The sequence below is a fragment of the Labrus bergylta genome, chromosome 5 (assembly GCF_963930695.1).
Source record: "Labrus bergylta chromosome 5, fLabBer1.1, whole genome shotgun sequence".
Classification (NCBI taxonomy): Eukaryota; Metazoa; Chordata; class Actinopteri; order Labriformes; family Labridae; genus Labrus; species Labrus bergylta.
In genome coordinates, this window is record NC_089199.1 from 16,646,914 (window position 1) to 16,668,237 (window position 21,324).

The 21,324-nt window shown below is 42.9% G+C and overlaps 2 protein-coding genes and 1 long non-coding RNA gene across 3 annotated transcripts in view; 2 read left to right on the forward strand and 1 right to left on the reverse strand.

Moving 5' to 3' along the window:
* Positions 1-216: 216 nt before the first annotated feature.
* LOC136179344 (uncharacterized) lies at positions 217-12,559 on the forward strand. Its single transcript, XR_010666486.1, has 3 exons — positions 217-1,227; positions 1,475-1,697; positions 9,988-12,559. It is a non-coding gene; the product is annotated as an uncharacterized lncRNA (long non-coding RNA).
* Positions 12,560-14,984: 2,425 nt separating this feature from the next.
* id1 (inhibitor of DNA binding 1, HLH protein) lies at positions 14,985-16,218 on the forward strand. Its single transcript, XM_020633862.3, has 2 exons — positions 14,985-15,482; positions 15,688-16,218. Exons 1-2 carry the CDS (start codon positions 14,985-14,987, stop codon positions 15,721-15,723), a joined length of 534 nt encoding a protein of 177 aa, XP_020489518.3. The 3' UTR covers positions 15,724-16,218.
* Positions 16,219-19,501: 3,283 nt separating this feature from the next.
* Positions 19,502-21,324, reverse strand: part of ncoa3 (nuclear receptor coactivator 3) — a 28,830-nt gene continuing 27,007 nt past the window's right edge. Inside the window, exon 23 of the mRNA XM_020633829.3 lies at positions 19,502-21,271. Coding sequence (XP_020489485.2) covers positions 21,260-21,271 — 12 coding nt within the window. The 3' untranslated portion in view covers positions 19,502-21,259. The remainder of the gene's footprint in view (positions 21,272-21,324) is intronic.

The following is a 21,324-nucleotide window of genomic DNA, read 5'->3' on the forward strand; positions in this document are numbered from 1 at the left end:
CGTCTTTAAAAATGACACATTTTCTCAAGGACAGGATTTTTAACTACAGTGTCAAACAAATGATGGATTACTTGAACTCGCAAGTGTTTTGCAGCAGTTGTGTTAAACAGAGTAATGTGTTTAATTCATGGAAAATGAGTATTACGGAGTTAGGTATCTGGCAGATGCTCAAGAGCCAATAAACAGCACAGGTATACCTTGCAATAGCACAAACATTTCACAAGCTTAGAGACACGACAAAGTGATGCAGCATTTGCTGTTACAGATGTCACCTCTTGTGTGTGTACTTAGCCTGCAGCCATGTGGAGCATTCTGATGGCTGCTGAGCCCAGCAGTAGCTCAGGAAGTGGATTAAATGTGGAGAGGTCGCCATGTTCTTCTGTCACTCAGATCTTCAGGGTACAGCCAGCAAGAACAAGCCAGGGGGACCAGGGCCAGAAAACTCTAGAGCTAGGCTATCCTGCTGAAACATGCCCAAAGCACAAGCCTCATTCTGTGCAGAAGCCACTGCTCAGCCTCCTCTGAGCCTCCATCCCTCAAGATAAGTCCTAAAAACATCAATGCCATAATTATGATAGAGTGAGAACAAATTGGGCATGGATATTTTTATGTTTAAGGTAGGTAAATCTGACAGAGGTTGTGAGTGCTGTCTCTTTAGGTCATTGCTTAAAGCTCTTTTTGCAGACCAGATACCTTGATAGCATCTTTGTAGATGTTGATTGAGGCAATAGTCAGCCACAACTTGAGGAGAGTTCCCTTTGGGCCTGTTTGACTACAGGTTGAGTGTTCAGGTGAAACAACACTAGTTATCCAGTCCAACTATTTATTGCCCCTGCCAGGTTGTTACCCCTCAGAGAACCTCAAACATATGAGAGCTGCAGAGCAAACAGAGGAGCAACACACTGTAACCATTTGTCCATTGCAGAAGGCACATAGCCTGCTGACACACACTGATCTGTCTGTGAAGAGCCCATGTGCACAAACCCCTTAAAGAAGGCTCTCACAGCTTGGCCTCTCTGCAGGGTGAAGCTAAGATGGTATACTGGCTGACAGTTGACCAGAACCTCTCTTCATGTTAGGTTGGAATGGCACCCCAGGATCTCAGCCTCTGTGCTCAAACTAGTGCTGGTCTCTTCTGCCTTCTCACCTCTGGCCTGACCCAGGACCTGCCACCCTGCTGTCGCCGATGGGCCAGGTGGCCTGATGGACATGCAGGGATAGCATAAGGTGAACATATGCCGAATAATAAGAGTTTGATGCTTTTGCCTGGGATTTAATTTGTTCCTCTTTTGTGAACCACATATTACAGAGATACAAATGCTGCAGCAATAAATGAACATTTCATGGGTGACAGGTGATGTGTTGCAGTATGAGATAGACCAAAAACTCCAGACTCAAACTAAATTCACTCCTATACCTCCTACACACTTGGTCAGCTTCTTTCCTCTGACTTGCTCCCTCTTTCTATCCTCAGGCCTGTGCGTTCTCACCCACTCAGGGCTCACCCTTACAGGTTATCTGTGATTTGTCCTGCCTGAACATCACAGTTCTCCTGTTCTCAGGCTTGGCGTACCGACCAGAGCCAGTCTCTGCTCGCTACCAGGTCCACACACCCACTGCATTCCTCCGCTCCCAGCCAGAGGGGAGGGTGAGGTGCAGGAGAAGGTGAAGATCAGCTATTTTCTCCAGATCAGCAGGTATGAACTGGGATGTCTGTCTCTTCAATCTCATTAGGTTTGTATGATATCTGTTTGGTTAATTTTCCTGCGATGCTGCCCTTTATAGGTCAGCCTTTTTTAGGAGATGATCCTCTTCTTGGGGATCAAATTTGCTTTGCTTTGTATCAAAATAAACCTGCAGCTTAGCAGAGTTAATGGAAAAACAGTACAGAGGGAAAAGAAGACCTCTGGAGACTCCGAAAGAGAGACAGCAAAAAACCCCTGACAAAAGCAGAAAGTGAGGATTATCTCCGCAGCTGTCTGTGCATCAGGAAGTTCTCTCCCAGAGATTCAGCTCTGGCGGGCCTGATCACAGAGGCAGAACAGGAAGTCCCACAAAAAGAAAAGGAAGTGAGCACCAGCTCCAGGAAGTGAGTTTTTGCAGCTTCGGCTCCACGAAGTCTGGACCCTGAAGGGAGGGGTGGGGGTGGAGGAAGGGAGGGAGCCCAGCTGAACACCAGAGTGTGAGAGAGGAGGAAAAAAGAGGGAAAGAAACAGAAAGAGAGACAGATGAGGGCGTAGTGACGGCAGTGACAGCTGTCTCCATGCAGCCAGCTGTGTGTCATTTAGTGAGTGCTTATAAAAATGAGCCTGGCACCAGGGAGTGATGTTTCTGATGCTGTGGCGCCAGGCGCTCTGCTTCAAATGACATGGGATGCCACCACCAACTTCCTCTCAGCCTACACACACACACACACACACACACTAATATATATGCTCACAAATGAAAGAGCACAAAAAGCTACATTCAGCTCAAGTATGCAGGCTTGTTTTTGTGTGACATATTTTCAGCCTCTTCTGTCCTTTCTCAGCAATCTCCTACAATAGAATGTGTTTCCACAAAGCATGTAATTACACAATAGTGTGATTCAATGGCATCAGAGCAAACACAGTGAACGTCAGGACAAACAGATTTGCGGCTCCGCTGACAACATCCCCACCGCGTCCCACTCACACACACCTGTGTTCACACATTGTGTGACTAAGCCCAGTGTTTTGCATGTAAATAGAGTGTGTCGCTGCACTGAGGAGGTGCTAACCTCCTCTGTGCTGCACCTGGGCCGACTACTCATCTACATAAGGAGGGAGGGGGAGTGAGGGAGAGAGCTGCAAGGACACAGAGGGAGAATATCTGAGGTGTTAATGGGTTAAAACCTGGTAATTGGGGGGTACTTAGTCGACTATTGTCATTGTGAGGCCTCAGGGACAACAGATGAAAGATCATTTGGATATCTTAGAGTTCACACGTAACTTGAAGTTCCTCTCAAGTCATATCCCTTTAGTGCCCTATACACATTTATTCCAGTGTTTTTGTCTCCATCTCAGCTCAACTTCTGAGGTGTTTCTTCTCTCACTAACTAGGAGTTGTTTTGTATTTGATGTGCATTTAGTACTTTAATTGTATTTTTGCCACACTTTGTGCACTGTATTGTATTTTTATGTCACCTTCTTTTTAAGACTTTTATTTGCAGCTGTGACCCTTTCACGCTGTTGCAGTTTAGTAAAAGTTTATGTAATCTGCTTCAAAATAATATATTCTAGTACATCTTAAACAGTGCACACTGCTTTTATAAAAAGCCTGAATTCCATATGCATGCTCTGTGCGTTTATTTTCAGCATACAATATTTTATGTGCGTCTATATCATAAACATGTGGTTGTTAAATGTCAGCGAGCCGTGAAACCACAACTCAAAATGTGCCCTGTGAGATGTCTCCAGATTTTTCAGAACCACTTTTGCCGGGAGGCAGAAAAATGAATGACATGTATTAAGAAGGAACAGTTTGACTTCACACAAACACCGATAAGTTAAAGGCATCATATCTTGACACAGCCAGTGTGACCTGTACATTTCTTTGTGTCCTCCTGCACGTCCTTTATCCTCGATCCCGCTCCTTTTTGTCTTGATGGGTGATAAAGCAGAAAAGCATACGTTTTCTTTTTGCTATCGGAGGATATCAGGGCCTCACCACAGTATCTACTAGAGCCCCATCAAGGTCATCTTAAAACCCTGCAGGCTCATTACTGCGTTTAGAAGGGACTCTGGTGTCTTTGAGTCACTACAGGACACACAGTCATAACATTTGGATTGGAGTCTCCAAACAGACATTATTCAGCACAGTTTTGAAAGCAAAAAGATGATAATATTCAAAATGACTGTCATCATAATTTAGAGATTTGGAGTTCTCTGGCTCAGCTAACATGCGGCTCTATATTGGGCCATTTTCCCAGTTTCAATGAATTCACTCGTGCAATTTCAGCCTGAGCCTGTGTGTTGTTTCAGTCTCATTTTCAGTAAACTCTGTGATCACCTTGCCTTTGCGTTCCACAGGCCTTTCACTGGGAGCACAAAGAGAGAGAGGGGCATTAGTCCACAAGAAAAGCCCAGCTTTGGCTTCTTAAAGAAAGCAGAGGTTTAGCTCTTTCACTTCCACTGCATTGTTATGCTAAGGCCCAGCTTGGGAATAAGAGTGAACCATTAGCATCTGAAGAAGAGCCAACATCTGAGGGAAACATGTCTTTAAGGCCCCAATGAAAAGAATCCATGCTGTCTCTCCCTCTCATTTTCTCATTCTCTTACTCATTCACTTGTTCTTCAACTCGACTCTCATTCCTCACCATTCTAAAACCCATTCTCTTTTCTTCCAGATTCTCCTGCAGGCTCTTTTGGCGCGAAGGGGGATAAGAGGTGTACATTGGTGCGTGTGCGTGGGGGGATAGAGGATTAGGAATGGAAAAACTCCATCTAATAATAAGTTTAGCTCTAAAATGATCTCATGTATATATCAAAAATACTTTATTTCTTAGGCAATATAACAAAAACATTCTATTTCAAGATAATATCTCAAAGGTAATGTCTCTGGTAGTGCTTTATATATTTGAAACAACATCACTGTCAATATGTTTTTATTGAGTCATACTATTCAGACACCTTACATAAGATATACAAACCTGTTGGCTACATCCTTATTTCCAAAAATAGGAATATTCAAATATGCTTTAAACAAACAGAACAATACGTAAATAAAAAAGTCTGCAATTGGCAAACTCTCCAAGTTGCCATTTGATGCCATCATATACTCATTGTGACATTGGTGTACACAATATCAAGACCTTGTTATGACTTGATGTCATGCGCCAAAGCAAACAGCATGAGCAAGTTTAATTATGTATATTCTTGTTTCCTCACATTCAGTCAGTGGATTTAACTTTGTTCCCAGCAAAAAGTCCTGTTGGTAATTTGTGTCTGTAAAGTCAACCATTGATGGTCAAGGTCCAAAGTTGTTTTCACTATATGGTCAAGAGCAGGGAAGTTCAATCCAATCAATATGATGTTTGGTTTTTAGTTTGAAGTGCATTGCCATTGAATGATAACAAAGCTTGAAAAGCTGAAATGAGGTACTGTATGTGAGCAAACCTCCAACCGTTGCTGTGACCATTTCGTGTTCAGACGGCTTCTGATTTCTCACTGCTTTAAGCTTAGGCTTGTTGAAAAGTGTCTGGTGTAGTACTGGAGCTGGTCACAGCCCCAACACACACACACACACACGTCATTCTGGGTGTAAACCCACAAGGGTCAACACTGGACATGGGGTAGGGGGCTGAGTCTTAGGGAGGGAGAGTGATACTGTACAGATAAATAAACACTCACTGTTTGGAAAAAAATAGCAGGAACCGAAACCCAGAAATGTTGAGTCATGGAGGTTAGTGGACTGTTATGCTCCCAGCTGGCTGCTGACAACCAACGGAGAAGGGATGAGCTGAGTGATAACAACAACACCATCACCAGCAGCACTGTGGAGCTACTGTCTGATAAACACATGACTCTGACAGGGCTTTTTGGTCAAGCCCTTCAAGCTGACTAAAGCCTCGTTGAAGCACAAACCCTTTCGGGGAAAGAGAAGAATGACTAAGTGATGCACCTGCCTCTCTGTCAGGATTGCACCGCCGGCACACTGACAGGAGGGAAGGGGGTGAGGGGGCTGCATGAAAAAAAAAAGAGAGGAATTTCCAAGGACAGGAAAGATGTTGTGAAATCATATTGCGCATGTGGCCTGCACAGCTGCAGAGGGAGTAAATCGCCTCATGTGTAACAGTATGAATCATCAGCTGAGTTCCTTAGAAGTCAGATCACACTTTAAGCTTAGTTTTTCTCTCTCTCTCTCTTTATTTTATCACTCTAAAACACACTCCTTCCACCCGCGCCTTCTTTTTGACTCTCTTCTGTTTCCATACGTCACCTTCTTTGTCACAGGTGCATTAAATAAAACTAGATCATCCACATGCTATAAACCTTCAAAACATATCTATCGACAAACACACACAGACACGCACGCACGCACGCACACACACAACCAGAAATAAGCACACCTCAGTGATCACAATGAACAATGATGGAGCCATCTAATCTCTCTCTCTCGCTCTTCATCAGCATGAGATCATGTGGCAAATATAACACACATTGCTCACACACTTCCTCCCCCCACTGCACATGCAGGTGGCTGGCTGCAGCAGCCGTAGCAACATTCCTGCTCTGTTGTTAAGTGACATCTCCTCTGAAGAAGTGTCCTCATCCTCATCCAGGAAAACCAGATGACTCACAAAGTTGTTTACCTCATGTGGATCTCATTGGGATTTTTTATTTCACTGCTAATGTATCTGGAATGTTTGTGGATGTTCACCTTTAGTATACAGCATCAGATGTAATGTAGATAGTAGGTACAGGAAATCAGATTTACTACTATGGCTCACAAAAAAGGCCTGGTCATATCAGCAGTTAAGATGGTAACATTTTCAAGTAAACATCAAATTACTCTGTTGTGGTTTCCAATTGTGAGCCTGCAAGCCATCTTTACAGCCCTAACCTCAACAGAAATGGGTTAAGAAAATGAAGGCTAGCATATTTCTTTTGCTGTTATGCACCATCAATTTTAACTTACTCATGTGTTGTGGGAGAGTCAAAGAGTGCGGCCCAGAAATGTGTGCTCTCTGCCAACAGCTGCGAAACAGGAGCTGTCGACAACCTGTACCTTCCCTGTTATCAACAAACTAGAAATCCTTCAGTAATCTTTATAAAGACCAGAAATTAAATAGTGTACCAATTCGGGAGAAGGAAAACCTGATGATTTAAGAGCTATTGTTACAACTGGCTAGTCTTGCTACTTGTCATTAGATCCCCAAACTTCAAGGAGTGTGATGTGTTTTGGTGTGTTGTGTAATGGTTTGACTGAAGAAGGGCAGCTGATAAGGGAGACCCCATGAAGTGGAAAGGCAGCCAACATCTTTATATGTCAAAGCTAGGCTCTGATGCTAAATTGAAAGCTTAGGAATGTGTCTTAAATGCTAATTCATTGGGTAAATCCACCCTGAACCAGGCTAGCTGTTGTGCCCTCTGGGGCAACAATGTTTTCTAGGGTCCCTAAGGACTGTCCAACAGTGCCCTGTGTGGTCCAAGCCCCCCCTACCCCCCTCCCCAGGAGAGAGTTGTGGCCTGGGGGACTCTGGGCTTTTGCCTCCTCCTTTGATATCAGGAGTGTTGGAATGGAGGAGTAGCACTGGAGAGGGAAAAGGGGGGGACTGGCTCTCCCTAGTTGCCAAGCGAACGCCATATGGGCAGCTCACTGGTGTTACTGGGGGCCCAGGGCAGTTCCCAGAATTCACATGATAATGAAGCCTGAGGCCATTCAGAGTGCTGGCCTAAAGCTGGGCCTAAGAGCTTTTGATAGCCCCCAGCAGCCTGTAGGCCTGCCCACCCTGGGCCCAGCCAGCTTTCCTGCCAGGCCCAAACCACCTGTTTGATTTTCCCAGGGCCCTGCCATAGCAGAGGGAGAGGAGAGAAAGAGGGAGCAGAGAGGAGGAGGGGAGGGGCAGCAAAGGAATGTCTCCCTCTTATTTTGTCACCGAGTGTGTACTTCCCATTCACTTCCTCTTTATAATCCTTTAGCCCTCCCCTCACGTGCACACACACAGACACACTGTTGCATTAACACAGGCGTGCACACGAACACATGCAACCCGGCCTAACCTAGATGCACATACGCACACACCCCTGCTGACCCACACATAGGCTCTGTACCCTTTTGTTACACCCCCCTGAAACAATCCCAGGGAGAAGAATGAAGTTTAAAAGTAGGGCACCTTCTGCTGCTTCGAAGTTTCACACAAGCAGATTCCTGGAAGTGGGTCCTGGGTGAAAAGCAGGGTGCTTGTCTTAGCTGTGTGTCTCTTAGTTCAACGTGGGAACCAGGGAGGATCTAGGCAGCTGAGGGGACTGGGAAACTGGCAGTGAAGGACATACAGTAGTGGGCCTGTTGAGTAGGTGATGGAGACTGGGTTGGGTGAAAGGGGGGGGGGGGTGGTTTAATGGGAAAGGATATGGCACTTGTTGAACTCAAGGGGGTCAGTGTATGTTTACATGAAGGGCACATTTTTTTTTTATTGTGACAATTTCCCCAGGACAGATCTGGCAGATGGCACCATGTGAACCTTTTTGAGGAGAATGAATTCAACTCTCTAAATTCCATTTCAGTTTTACTCATCTATGAGTACCAAAACAATCTTTTGCAATAAAATGTTATCTGAAAGATTGCTCCCTCTTCCAAAGAAGAGTCACTGGTAGAACATTTCCTGTTGAGAAACCATGTAACGTGATCACAGCAGCGAAACAAGCACTGAGTGCACAGGTGTGCAGGTGTGACGCTGTGTATTCTGCGGCCACTTCGGTGTAAAGGCGGGGCAGCGTTCCTACCGTTTAACCTGAAATGCTGCCTTGCTGGGGGCTAAACACCTGCGCTGCACTCACAGGGCTACAGAGAAAAGGTAAGGGAGAGAGTGGGGGTGGTGTACACCTAAGCTGCTTGTGTTTACCCCCATCCCTACCTAACAGGGTCTCTGGTTACTGTAGTCCCCCAGCTGAGCTATTCTTTGAACATTCTCAGGCAAAGTGTACAGGGGACATCTGCATAGAAAACATAACAATAACACCTCTGTAGCTCTATTGAGTGTGACAAGAATACCTACACCTACACCTGTTGCACCTGCACCGCCTTCTATAGTGCACATGAATAGATAGGCAGATTCCCACACCCAAGGAAATTAACTTCCTCTTGCTGTTGTGCTCACTACACAGCTTTTATAAATAGAAACAACAAACAGGAGTGGAAACTTGAGCGCACTCAGATCACAGCTGAGCCAGCAGTGACTGTTAAGGTGGGACTTAAGTGTCAAGAGCATCATAAGAGAGAAACAAAAACTCCCCGAGGCCCAAATAACTTGATTATACCCGCTCCACAATCAAAACAAAAGTGGCAGGCCCAATCTGTTCACTGTCAATGGCGGCTCTCATTTGTCAAGCTCATCCAAGAGGTTGGTTCTCAGGCGACTTGCACAATGCCCAGTGACAAACAGGAGGGCTCTCCTTTTAGCCCTGCCTGCCACCGGGAAGCCCATCTGAAGTATTAATCTTTGGGTGGAAGAGTGGAGGAGAGGGCTCAGCCTGGCCCAGCCATTGTCCCCAGGCCTGAGCCTTCTGAATGGGGCTTTGTCAGCTCCCCAGCTGCCACTGTCCATGCTCCATCTTTGGGCTTTGGCTCCCATGTCCCCTGGCCGTGCTGACTGGACGCCTCTGTGCAGCTGTGGGGATGTGCTGGTTTGTGTGTGTGTGTGTGTGTGTGTGTGTGTGTGTGTGTGTGTGTGTGTGTGTGTGTGTGTGTGTTTGTGTATGTGCGTGTCTGTTGTGGTGCGAGAGAGAGGTTAGGTGACAGACTATTTATCTCATACTCACACACACACCTACACACACACACACACACACACAAATAAAAATATGTGGTATGACAAAGGTCTTGTCAAAATGAAACACGGCATTCAGTTGTCATGGAAATTGAAAAAAAAAAGAAGAGTTCCTGTTGTTCATGCCTTGGTGCAGTATCCAATTAGAAATTGAATATATATTTTGGGGTTTATAAAAATGCAATTACATTTTAATTGTAATTATTTTGAAACACCCTTCCAATTGATAAAAAAAAATCAGGAATACTATTTACTGGCAATGACCTGGAATTGGACTTACCTTTCCATTTTGTTTCAGGTGTCTTAAGTGGATTTAATTAATTAAATATTTGCTATAATATATACAAATTTGACCTATCTAATCCGTAAATGTTTCCTAAGGTTTATGTAGGTGGACTATGGTCATGAAGTGATACTGGAGGGGATCTGATCGTTTCCCAGGAGCAGTTATTTATTTGTTCTCTTTTTCCCTCCTAAAGCAGGGAGCAGCTGGCCAGCAGCATTCAGGCCGGTCCCCCAGCAGCATCCTCTGGCTACCAGCTGGGAACAGCTGGTCCCTCCTTCTGCTACCAGCGGACCAGCGCTCTGCTGGAAGTCCTGGAAGAGACAGGGCCACATAGGATCTGACAAACAGGCCGCATTCACACATCGACAGATTCTGCTAATGAACAGGCCTCATTAGGCTACATTTACAGTTTCTATAGAGGTGCGTCTATTGTTCAATACAAGAGAGGAGCAATAGCCATGGGGCTCCTTGGGACAATGGATGACTCTTCAGGTTATGTTGTCAGTTTCACCAATGTCTCTCGGCATATGTAGTCAGATTTGACTTACAAAACCACCTAATGGAAGATTTGTAGCATCAAATTGTTGTTACATTGAAAGGAGATAGAAGATGCAGAGAGATGGCTGAGGTGGGACGTGAAATAGTTGCTAGTGGTGGGAGGGTGGTGGGTGGGGGATGATGACCAGTGGACGGAAAAAGGGACCTTAGCGTTATTAGATTTGCAACAAGCCGTAACACTGTCTCCCATTGTGTATCCCTGCACCCTTGCCCTCCCCCTAGCCCTGACTGTAGAGAACCTTACCCAGCATCCTTTCCTCCCCCCTTCTTCTCCTTCTCACCCCCTCCTCACCCAGCCCCACCCCAGCAACCCCCACACCCCTAACTAAAGCTCTCTCTCCAGGCAATTGCCATTGGAGTGGAAAGTATTCCAGAGCACAATGCCTATGCTCTCAATGGGTGCTTTAGCATGCCACCAGTGCGCTGTCACCAGCAGATGGGGAGCTAATTAGAAGCCATTAAAGGGCTTTGATAGTGTGTGTGGGAACCAGGCAGAGGGAGATGGCCACAGGGGTGTAAAGGAGGGGTGGGCTTCGGGTCCGGTGAATGCACACCAACAAACACACACGTACACAAGAGGGAGAAAGAGATAGAGAGAGACCAAGCTGTCCCTGCGAGTCCTCCTGGGCCAAGGACATGGAGCAGAGGACACCTGTGGAGCTTCAAGGATCTCTGTGAGGCTTCCCGCACATCAGCTATCAGATGGAGATAGTGTTCCTGTAATCCACCCCTGGCTGCCTCCACGGGAAGGGCATCCATACCAACCCAGTCTGCTGTCTGCACACAGGAAACACACCAACAGGCAGCTAGGCTCCAGCCCGTCTGCCCTACTCATGACACATCTCTGAACCAAGACTCCCACAGGAAGTGACTCCCAACCACGGGCCCTCAGTCATTACAGAGACCGTGCTGCCCAGGGAGTTGCCATGCCCCGCCAGGGCACCAGGAATCCAGGCGGAAACATACACAGCACACACCCACAGAAGCAGTGACACACACAGAATTAAAAATCTCAAATTCGGCACGAAGTTGCACCCTGTCTATGAGACACATCAGTCCTGAGTGCTACCAGTCAGTTAGCGCTCTGATGGTGTAAGATGACAGGACATTATGGTGCGGTAAAAGTTTTTGTATCCAACACTAAACTCACCCCTCCCAGTCCCATATGAGCCTCTCCACACACCTGCACACAGGTGTGATCATTATCACGCAAACAGGAAGAGTGAGACTGGGAACTGGAAACTAATCCCACAGCTGCGCGGAGATGGCTTACGTGTATGCATGCGTGTGTATGCTTGTGAGGGTGTGTGTAAGTAAAAATTGTTGAAAACTGGATTCTTGTGCTTGTGCTATCCTTTCATAAAAAAAAAAATTCCTGACCACTTTCTTTCATTATCATAGTATCTCAATATTCGTACTGAAGTACAACCCCCTGTCCAAGAATTTTTTTTCCCCTGACTCGTATTGTGCTCTGGTCACTTTCATGTTTCAGGAAGTAGTACACACACTACTTATTGTCCCCACAGTAATAATAACATCAGCAGAAATGTGAAAGCATTGCTGGAATGTCCTATTTCCTCTGAGCGAATACATGCATTAACTTTTCCCCTTTTGGCTTCCTGTAGTGTGCTTTTGTAGATTTATTTACTATAGTAATAAACTAATAGCTAACATGTTTCCCCTCAATACCTAATGGAACAATTTTCCTGAAAATAACACTTCTGGGAAAAGGTTTTTGTGCTTGTACAAATTTAGCCAAGACACACAATGACCTGAAGCAAAATAAGACAAGTGTTGCCTTTTGGCTGTGGCTGTTTGATTGATGCACAATGTTGCAACAACGCTGACACAATCAGTAGCCTGTCTCAGAAATAAAATGTGAAGTAATAATCGGCCCTCATGTAAAGAGTCCCCTGGGAAACAAGGTCTGTGTCAGTAATGAAGGAGGGAAGAAGAAGTGAAGGGGAGTTGGGAGAGGGCACTGCCGTTCTGTCAGTTAAAATCAGGAGCTAATATGTTTCACTTTTCTTTCCCCTCCTCTGCCTCTTCCCTCTGTCTTCTCTCTCCCCTCGCCTTGATGTGCTGTAAACAGGCTAAAAAGGGCCCAGCTGTGTGGAGTTATTGTTGGTGTCAGTAGGAAGTGCTGATAGCTTTTGCAGCTGAACAAAAGCTGGATGAGGGGAGTGGAGGGGCGCTCCAGACACTGTGGCTCCAGCCTAGATTCTCTCCCACAATCCCTGCACCGCACTCCCATTGTTCTGCCCACCCGGCACTCCCTCCGCCCTGTCAGCTGCGACCTAGGACAGAGGGCAAAAAAAGAAAAAGGGAAAAAAAGAAAGTTTTTTTAAAGCTTTTTACAGGCTAGTGCAAAAGCTAGAAGAAACAGTCCCGTGGTTGTTAAATTCGTTACAAGACAACCCAGCATTACTGACGTTATCTCTGATCCAGTAAAACATCTGTGCAGATAAAAGCAGCAAATCTTTAAATAGTATTCATATTAAAGTCTGAAGAGCAAAAGTTGTTAATTACTTAAAGAATATGCAATTTATTTCAGACTCGATATAACAAACATGCATGCATTGGTCTGTTCAATTACAAATATTTGCATGGCATTTAAGGAAATCTTTGATTTAAAACAACATGCATCTTAAAACAGATATTCTGCAGTTAATAACATAATAGATGATTTTTATTTATTAGCAAACAATAATGTATCATGCTGATGTGGAATGTCACTTAGATTCTTTTCTTATAAAACATAATAATGTGTAACTTTGAGGAATCAAATAGGTTAGTATACACATTTTGAATCTTCCTACAAGATTATCTGACTACAAATTGAAAAATGCCTAGTTCTAGACTTAGCTACTTATCAGTATACAACTAATAGGGTAACATTTGGGATGAAAAACAGATACAAATATTAGTTGTTATACTCCCAAGAAATATTTTATACATCAAAGACACTTGAACAATATTGAGACCTGAAACAAGCCCTACATTTTGCAGGTAAGAGTTTTTGAAAAGTATGATTTAAACGCATGGATCTAATAAATTTGTTAAGGAGTTTTTTTGTAGCATGGCTACTTTTAATCAAGTGTCAAAATGTTGTTTTTTTTCAGTACACTGCAATAATTGCATTTGCTGCAACTTGTCCAAAATGCATTTTTGATGCAATACTCCTGATTTATTTCCCTTATAAGATAAAATTAGATGATTCATAATGAAATCTCAACTTTTCTCATTATGCATTTGACAAAATAAAGTGTCATCATGGAAGAGATGACTGTAAGAAAAAGTAATCAGTAATATGTTTTTTAAAAGACTTGTTAGCAACAGGGACGTACAAAGTTGAAAGTGGGCTCTGTGGTGGAATGCAACAGTTGTCCTGTGTTAAAATGCAGTAACAACATAATGTCACCCATCCCCTTTCAATCTGTCTCTCTGTTAACTGGCTGACAGCGGGGCTCTGCAGGTGCGCGGGGCGGTAATCTCATCCCGCTGCTTAAAGGTGATAAATGAACGACAAAAGCTCCTGAGCCGGTTTGTTCTCAGGCTCTGCGCGCCACGCAGGTGAATGGAGTAGTGCGGATTGCAAGCTCTCTTGTTTGACGTCTCCATGGAGACCGCCCGAGCGGCGCCAGGCTGACAGGCGTCAAGGCTCGGATGAATGGGTGACGTCAGCGCGCTGGCGCCTGCCAGTCTGCTCGGTCTTGTTTGGACAATCTGGGGGGAAGATTTCAGAACAGAGCGATGCGATCTGAGTGTGCACACAAGGCTGAGCACACACTGCAGAAACATGTGAAGGAATCCGTGAAGCTGCTGCTCATTCTGGACTTCCTTTAGAGCAGAAAAGTAATAAAAAAGAGAAGACTTTGTGCTGAGAGAAAAGTTTTGTTTGTAAGCTCAAAGAAAGCTTGAAGTTTAAAGTAGCAAATGTGTCCACTTGTGATGGATGTGCAGTGTATTTTCTTAATCAACAATAATCAAATAAATAGTAATATTACTAAACCAATCTTCTCATACAATTAATTAACTGTTAATCAATCTTATATATTTTACAAAACCGTATACAAAAAAACAAAAAAAACAAAAACAAAAACAATCATCTTGAACTAAATGAGGTTAACAAAAAGAAAATCTCTTTCCCACAATTGTTTGGCCATTCTTTCACATTGTCTTACTTCACTGTATAATAGTGGTCCACATCTGCAGTGCTGTATTCAACTGTGAGAGGCAAATCTAGGGCACTACGGCAGCCTAATTATCATTTGCCATTCATTCTATTCATCCTGTCCCATCCCACACACATTCTCACAGCACATACCCAGGCATTCACCACCCCTTCACTGTCCCCAGGCTATCTACACCTGCAGAGTCCCCAAGCCATGGACAGCTGGATTCCCACATATTACCCATAAAAGACACACATTTGTTTCCATTTGTAACGCCATCCCTCAAACAGATTGTAAATCCCGATAACCAGGCGAACGCAGGCATTGGCTCAGAGTGCTTTTGTGTACCGACCCATCAACACAAGCGCGGCCACCTCATTGGCTGTATTCCTTTAAACAGGACGGTGCTGACCCGCCCCCGGCTCCTGTTCCGCCATAAATACGAGGAGGTTCGTCCATGTGGATGTTGCAAACTGTCAACATTGCCTTGCTATCATCACCAAGAGGAGAAGTCACCTCTTTGCAGATCTCAACATTTCCCTCGTCATTTTTGGAAAGTACTACTACTACTACAACAACAATACGAATCAACATGAAGGTTGTCGGATCTACCTGCGCCCTGAAGAGCAAAGTTAGCGGTGATGACATGGTACGCTGCCTGTCCGACCAGAGCCTGACCATCTCCAAATGCAAGATCCCACTGCTGGACGAGCAAATGGCCGTCTTTCTCCAGGACATGAACAACTGCTACAGCAAGCTAAAGGAGCTCGTGCCCACCCTGCCTACAAACAAAAAGGCCAGCAAAGTTGAAATCCTGCAGCATGTCATTGACTACATCTGGGACCTGCAGGTCGAGTTGGACGAGCCGGAGAAGAGCCGCCAGCTCTCCAACGGCACCGTCCATCGCACGCCGCTGACCACCCTGAACGCAGAACTCGCCAGCATCGCAGTAGAGGTAAATATCTCTTTACATATAGTACAGTGGAAATCTGAGAATAGCTCAGTGTCCTCAACAGCTGATTTCACCACCGCAAGATTTTTCTTTGAACGGAACTAGGCGTGCGTAAAAGTTACTTTTGCGCACCAGTTTTGCTTGTTGCTGTTAAACAACCCATGTAATGCAAATGCACTCATCAACTCTTCTTTTTTCTCTCCCGCAGAATGGGTGCTCGGATGACAGGATCATGTGCCGTTAAGAGGTCGTGGAGTATCGCACCATCAACCCACAGCGGGCTCAGCAACTATCGAACAAGGGTCATTGATGTGATCACATCGATGGAAAAAAAAAAATACCTTGAACTCAGTAGGGACGTTTCAAACAGTGTGAACATCCTGCGGCTTTGAGGATCTCTGACACTCAGGGCTCTCGATTCATGAGAGGGCCCCGAGAGAAGAAGTAGACCGGTGGTGTCCAGATATAGACTGGGTTAGCCGGGGGACCAAGACAAGTTCAGTGCAACACAGCATCGCTTGTTGCTTGTAGAGTTTTTAAAGAAAGCTAATTTCTGTTACGCTCTTTGTATCTTGTGTAAACCTATAGAGAAATTAACGTTTTGTTAAAAAGTAAATTTCTCAGATTCCTGAGCAAAAAAACTGTATTGTATATTACAATGCCATATTATGTGAAGATATTGTTTTCTTACAATGTACCTTATTGATGTTTTTATTAAAACAAGACAATTATTTTTGAAGATGAACTACTCTCCGTCATTGTGTGTGTGTGTGTGTGTGTGGGGGGGGGGGGTGTTACGAGAAGTAAAATATAAGATAAATAAATCTAAAGTTTACTGTTGAGGACCTCACAAAATCTGGCCGTAATTGTGAAAACCTGACACTTGGTTGATAGTATGGGCAATAACATCCCAATGTATCACCTCTAAACAACACACCTTGTTAAATTCATCTGGAAAGCTCATCTTGTTAACTGGGGTGTTGGAGGAGAGTAAAATAGTTGTATTTTAGAAGTGTGACATCTAGAAGCTGTTAAGTCATTTAGGTAACATAAAACCAAAGCTGGTGGTCAAAATAATGGCTCTAAACCAGTTAAACTGGTCATTTACCCCCCTATGGATCATTACCGTATCATATTACAAGAGGAAGTCTCTGGTTGAATTAATAAGTCCAAACATCTTGACACAGACGGTCTTTAAATAAATTAAAGCGTTTTATAAAACGGTCTCAGTCAGGTTTAATGTATTTAAGTTGAGGGTATAGAGGATTTTATCAATGGTGGGTCTTTATATGATTACAAAATACATTACATGGTGTCATGGGATAACTTAAATTGATGTAAAATAAATCGAAACTCTATTGATAAGGGGGAAAAGTAGTAAATACAATCACAAATAACCAACTGATTAAAGTGAACGTAATCGAAGATCGTCTGTGGGGAGAAAAAAAGAATAAAAAGGGCATGTTTTAACCCATAAAACAGCCATTTAAATATGGTGTTTTAATATGTAATCGTGTAAATCAGCACTATTCCTCTCTCCCCGCACTGCAGGGGTTAAACTGGCTTTGGCGAAGCGATTCGTTATAAGATTTATTCTGTCTCCCTGGTGCAATGTTTTTCCCATTTCCCTGCGGTGCGATGCGCACAGCTGCAGCCCCGGCGTGGCCAGTGTGTGATTGTGTTTGTGTGATAGCTTTGTGCCAAGGGCAGGGGAGGGCGGCGGGGCCCAGACTGAGCGGCGCCTCGGCACACCTGGGGAAGTTCAGGTTAAATAGCTCCACATTCCTCAACACACAGCTGATTGAAACATTAACAAACAGTAATCCACGGGCCAGGCCGCAGATGGGCCGGGAACCACGCCAACACTCAGAGAGGGAGAGAGAGAGAGAGAGAGAGAGAGAGAGAGAGAGAGAGAGAGCTGCTCCGGGGGAGAGATTCCCACAGTATACTCCTATGTTATACATTAACTATTTATACATACACTTTATTTCTTTATTTTTTCCAGAAACCTTCAGCGCTTTAGCTGTTAGAGACAAGCGGTTGAACAGAACTGTTTTACATTTTAAGTTCTTGAATGTTTTCCTTGACATTAAACATCTCTGATACCATTTCTGCTCTATACCTATAATCAATAATTATCTATATAGAAGTTATAATTCCCTTTTACCTAATCCAGAAAATTAAGACTAAAATGTTGTGGTCTCAATAACAAGTCTAAAGAAATTTGATTAAGAAATCTAATTGTCTGTCTTAGAGTTTATATTATATTAGTTCCATAATGTTGTTGTTTTTTCTTTTAATTTCTTAAATTGTTAATTTGTGTCAAACCACAGGACCCCTCTTCAACCCTCTTACTCATAGCGCTCCCTCGTGGGCACAAGAAGAATAGCAGTATTATGCAGGATGAGGTTTCCAGACATTGCAGAACGCATAACTAGATAATAGCACCCCCTGGTGATTAAATAACAGGGGGGAAATATCTCAATATAGTCTTAGTACTTCAGTCTGGTAATTTTAGACATAATAAAGACATCAAATAATTATTTTTATAAGTACAGAACATGGGTACATTATTGGGCAACTTGTACTAACAAGTGTTTAGGTATGTACATGTTAGAGAGCATTATGTTGCATTACATACTTTTATTTATTCACTTTTTGGATCAAGTTTTTACTTAAAAATAAAGCTAACAATGACCTACACCAAAGGGAATTCCTCCTTTAAAACCAGACACCATTATGAATACAACTTTTTCTAGTAATACCTTTTCTATTGCACTTCATTATTTCATTTGTGACTTTTATAAGAGACATTAGCTAAAGTTGTGGACACTCTTACATCATCAAATGTCATAGGGAGCTATTTAAATGAGCCTCAGCTGAAGCAGCCACAACAGACAAACACTTTTGATGATATTTTCATTTGAAAACTAAGTTAGAATATTAGATATTAAGGTGCTTATGTCAGTCACAGTTTTTTTTTGTCAATTCCCTAGTTTTTCTATCGTAAACAGTCCTGTTACAGTATCCACTTCCATCATAAATTCTTTTTTTGACATCAGTTAAGAAAAATCATTTTTTGCTTCATAATCATCTTAGTCTTAACCACACTAAGGGCTTTATAATTGTCGACTAATCAACAAGTATATTGTGTATAAAAAATGAGCATGTTGATTATTGTAGATTGAAGTTAATCAACCTTCTTTCGACAGAATCATTTTCATATAAAAAATGCACATTTGGATACATGGATATGGTATTTTTCATGAGTTTCAGTTCAGGACAGTCCTCATCAGTTATCATTTTTTCTAATGCAAACACTTTAACCATCTCACCTCCCTTTGATCTCCACCTCTCATGGTACACAAATTGAGTCTGTATGGAGCGACAGATATCTTGGTATTTTAATTGATGAGTCTCTTTCTTTTACTCCTCCTGTTCAGCAGCTGGTAAAAAGGTAAAAGCTGAAACTGGGATTCTACTTTAGAATCAAATCCTGTTTCTCTTTTCAATCTAAGAAGAAGCTGTTTGCTGTCACTGTTCTGTCTGCGCTGGACTACGCTGATGTTTTATACATGCTCTGGACACTGTATCATTGAGCTCTGGCTGTAGATGTTCTCACTCTGACATCTCTCCACCAATGCATGTCCACAGGTCCTGTTTGTGCATGTGTGTGAGAAGCATGTCTCTATAAATAACTGAGCGTAAACCCGAATTCCCCTCAGGGATTAATAAAGGACATCAAAATCAAAAAAATCTAAAATGTGTTTGTGGATGATATTGACAGACATTTGTTATTTGTCTTTTCATGTGTCATAATGTCTTTTTTCTATTTGCATGTTTGGCTCCTCTTCGGTTGGTGTTAAACTATGTTAATTGTGCTGCTTCCTGTTTTAGAAATCAAAATATACAGTATATTACTTTTTCAGTGCAATAAACCATCTGACATTCATTGTTCAAGTGAGGCTCAGGGAAATGCATGCATAAACCCCTGCTCATAATAAAGAGAGCCAGACTCCAGAGTGTTTAAATAGAAATTTGTATTTACATCAATATCAACATCGACAGAATAAATCTGTAATATACAACCTGTAAAATGACAGCTTATCTTCCAAACAAAGAAAAACAAAAACTAACCGCATGATCACTTGCCTCATTTTGCACTTCATTCGAACTTTAGAAAAAATTCCTCTGCATGAAGTAATAAAATCTGGACATACAATGAAGTTGTTTTCTGAAAAAATAGATATTGATATGTCTTTAGGTGGATTTCCTTCCATCTGTGTTTTTTCTTTTACAGCACAACAGGTTTTATCCAGATGTTCAAATGTTATGCTCTAAAGTTTTTGAGTCCAGTCCTCTCCACGCTGCATTGATAGCTCCTCATTGTGGAACAACGTATCCCCTTTTGCTTCCAGTACATAACCATCATACACTTTTACAGATCCATGATATGTACCCATTTACCATCACACTAATATAACACATAGCATTAAAAATGTACACCTGAAACCTCAGAAACTATACAAAGACATGGAAAAGTATCTTTGGATTGCGCATGTTGAAAGGTAGATTCAGTGAGTTGACAAAAACAGTCAAAAGAAGATTGTGTTTATAAAAACACACTCGAAAAAGGAGCTAGTAGGAAAGGGAGAACACTGAGAGAACCAGGCATGTCGGTAAACTGAGGAGTGTGTGATTCCGTCATCACTGTACTGCATATTTAAAAAAAAAAAGAAAAAAAAAAGCAAGACGAACTAACAGCTCAGCTTACACGGAACCCAACAACATCTTATCATTCGTCCACAACCCTCCAATCAAACCTCCGACTGTGTGAAAAGCTCAAATCTTCAACTCATCAGATACTTATCACAAAAAAAAGTGCCTCGCTAAAACATGAATTACATGACTTTTTTGGAAAATTTGAAGATACAGCATTCAAAAAGATGGAAAAACAAGGAAAAGAAAACCCCAAACATGTCTGCTATATTTGCAAAGGCATACAAAAAAGCAAATGAACCAAATCAGTATTGTTGACCTATGGGACACAAAAATACAACCAGGTCTCATACATTGTGCAATTATGGGCCTTTAAAAAGCATTTTTGATATATTTTGTAGAATATTTACAATTAATATTCACAGAGGACATTTGAGACATCTAATACTGCAGTACCATTCGTTTGCTAATAAAAATGGGTTATGATGCTCAGTTACAGTCTAAAGCATAGAGGCAAGACTTATTGCTCCAATCTGCATGACAGAAAACTGTGTGCTTATATTCCAATGACTTCAACAATGGGGTGCATCCAAAGCATAAGAAAGATAAGAGAAACCCAAAGGTATGAAGGCATCGAATCTCTAGTAAGGCTGTAATGATGAAGAAATATTGCATCAATCTTAATTTCACACAGAAGCCTCCAGGTAAAGTGCCACCACAGTTGTACCATAGTCCTGCTCTGCAGTCTAGCCGTGACACCGAATACTTCCTGATGGCTCTGGGTCATTCACATGTACACACACAAACATGCATAAGCGCACACACTGTTAATTTGTGTGTGGTATTGTGCATCACCTTAACAAGGTTACAGTATTTGTGGTGTCAGTTGGAGATGATGCCCAGCGCATGTTTCTCTTTCTCCAGGATGAACAGTGGGTTGTTCTGTGTCTCCTGCATCAAGTGTTATTCTGGAGAATTCTCCTGTTGATACTTTTTGTTCAGGTCCACCTCTTCTAGGGGCTAGCACCCCTCTACCAGATTCTGCTGTCAGCTACAGTTTATCAGCAATACTTCTGCAAAGACAGAAAGATAATGAGATGTGTAATACTTTCTGGTGGTTAGAAAT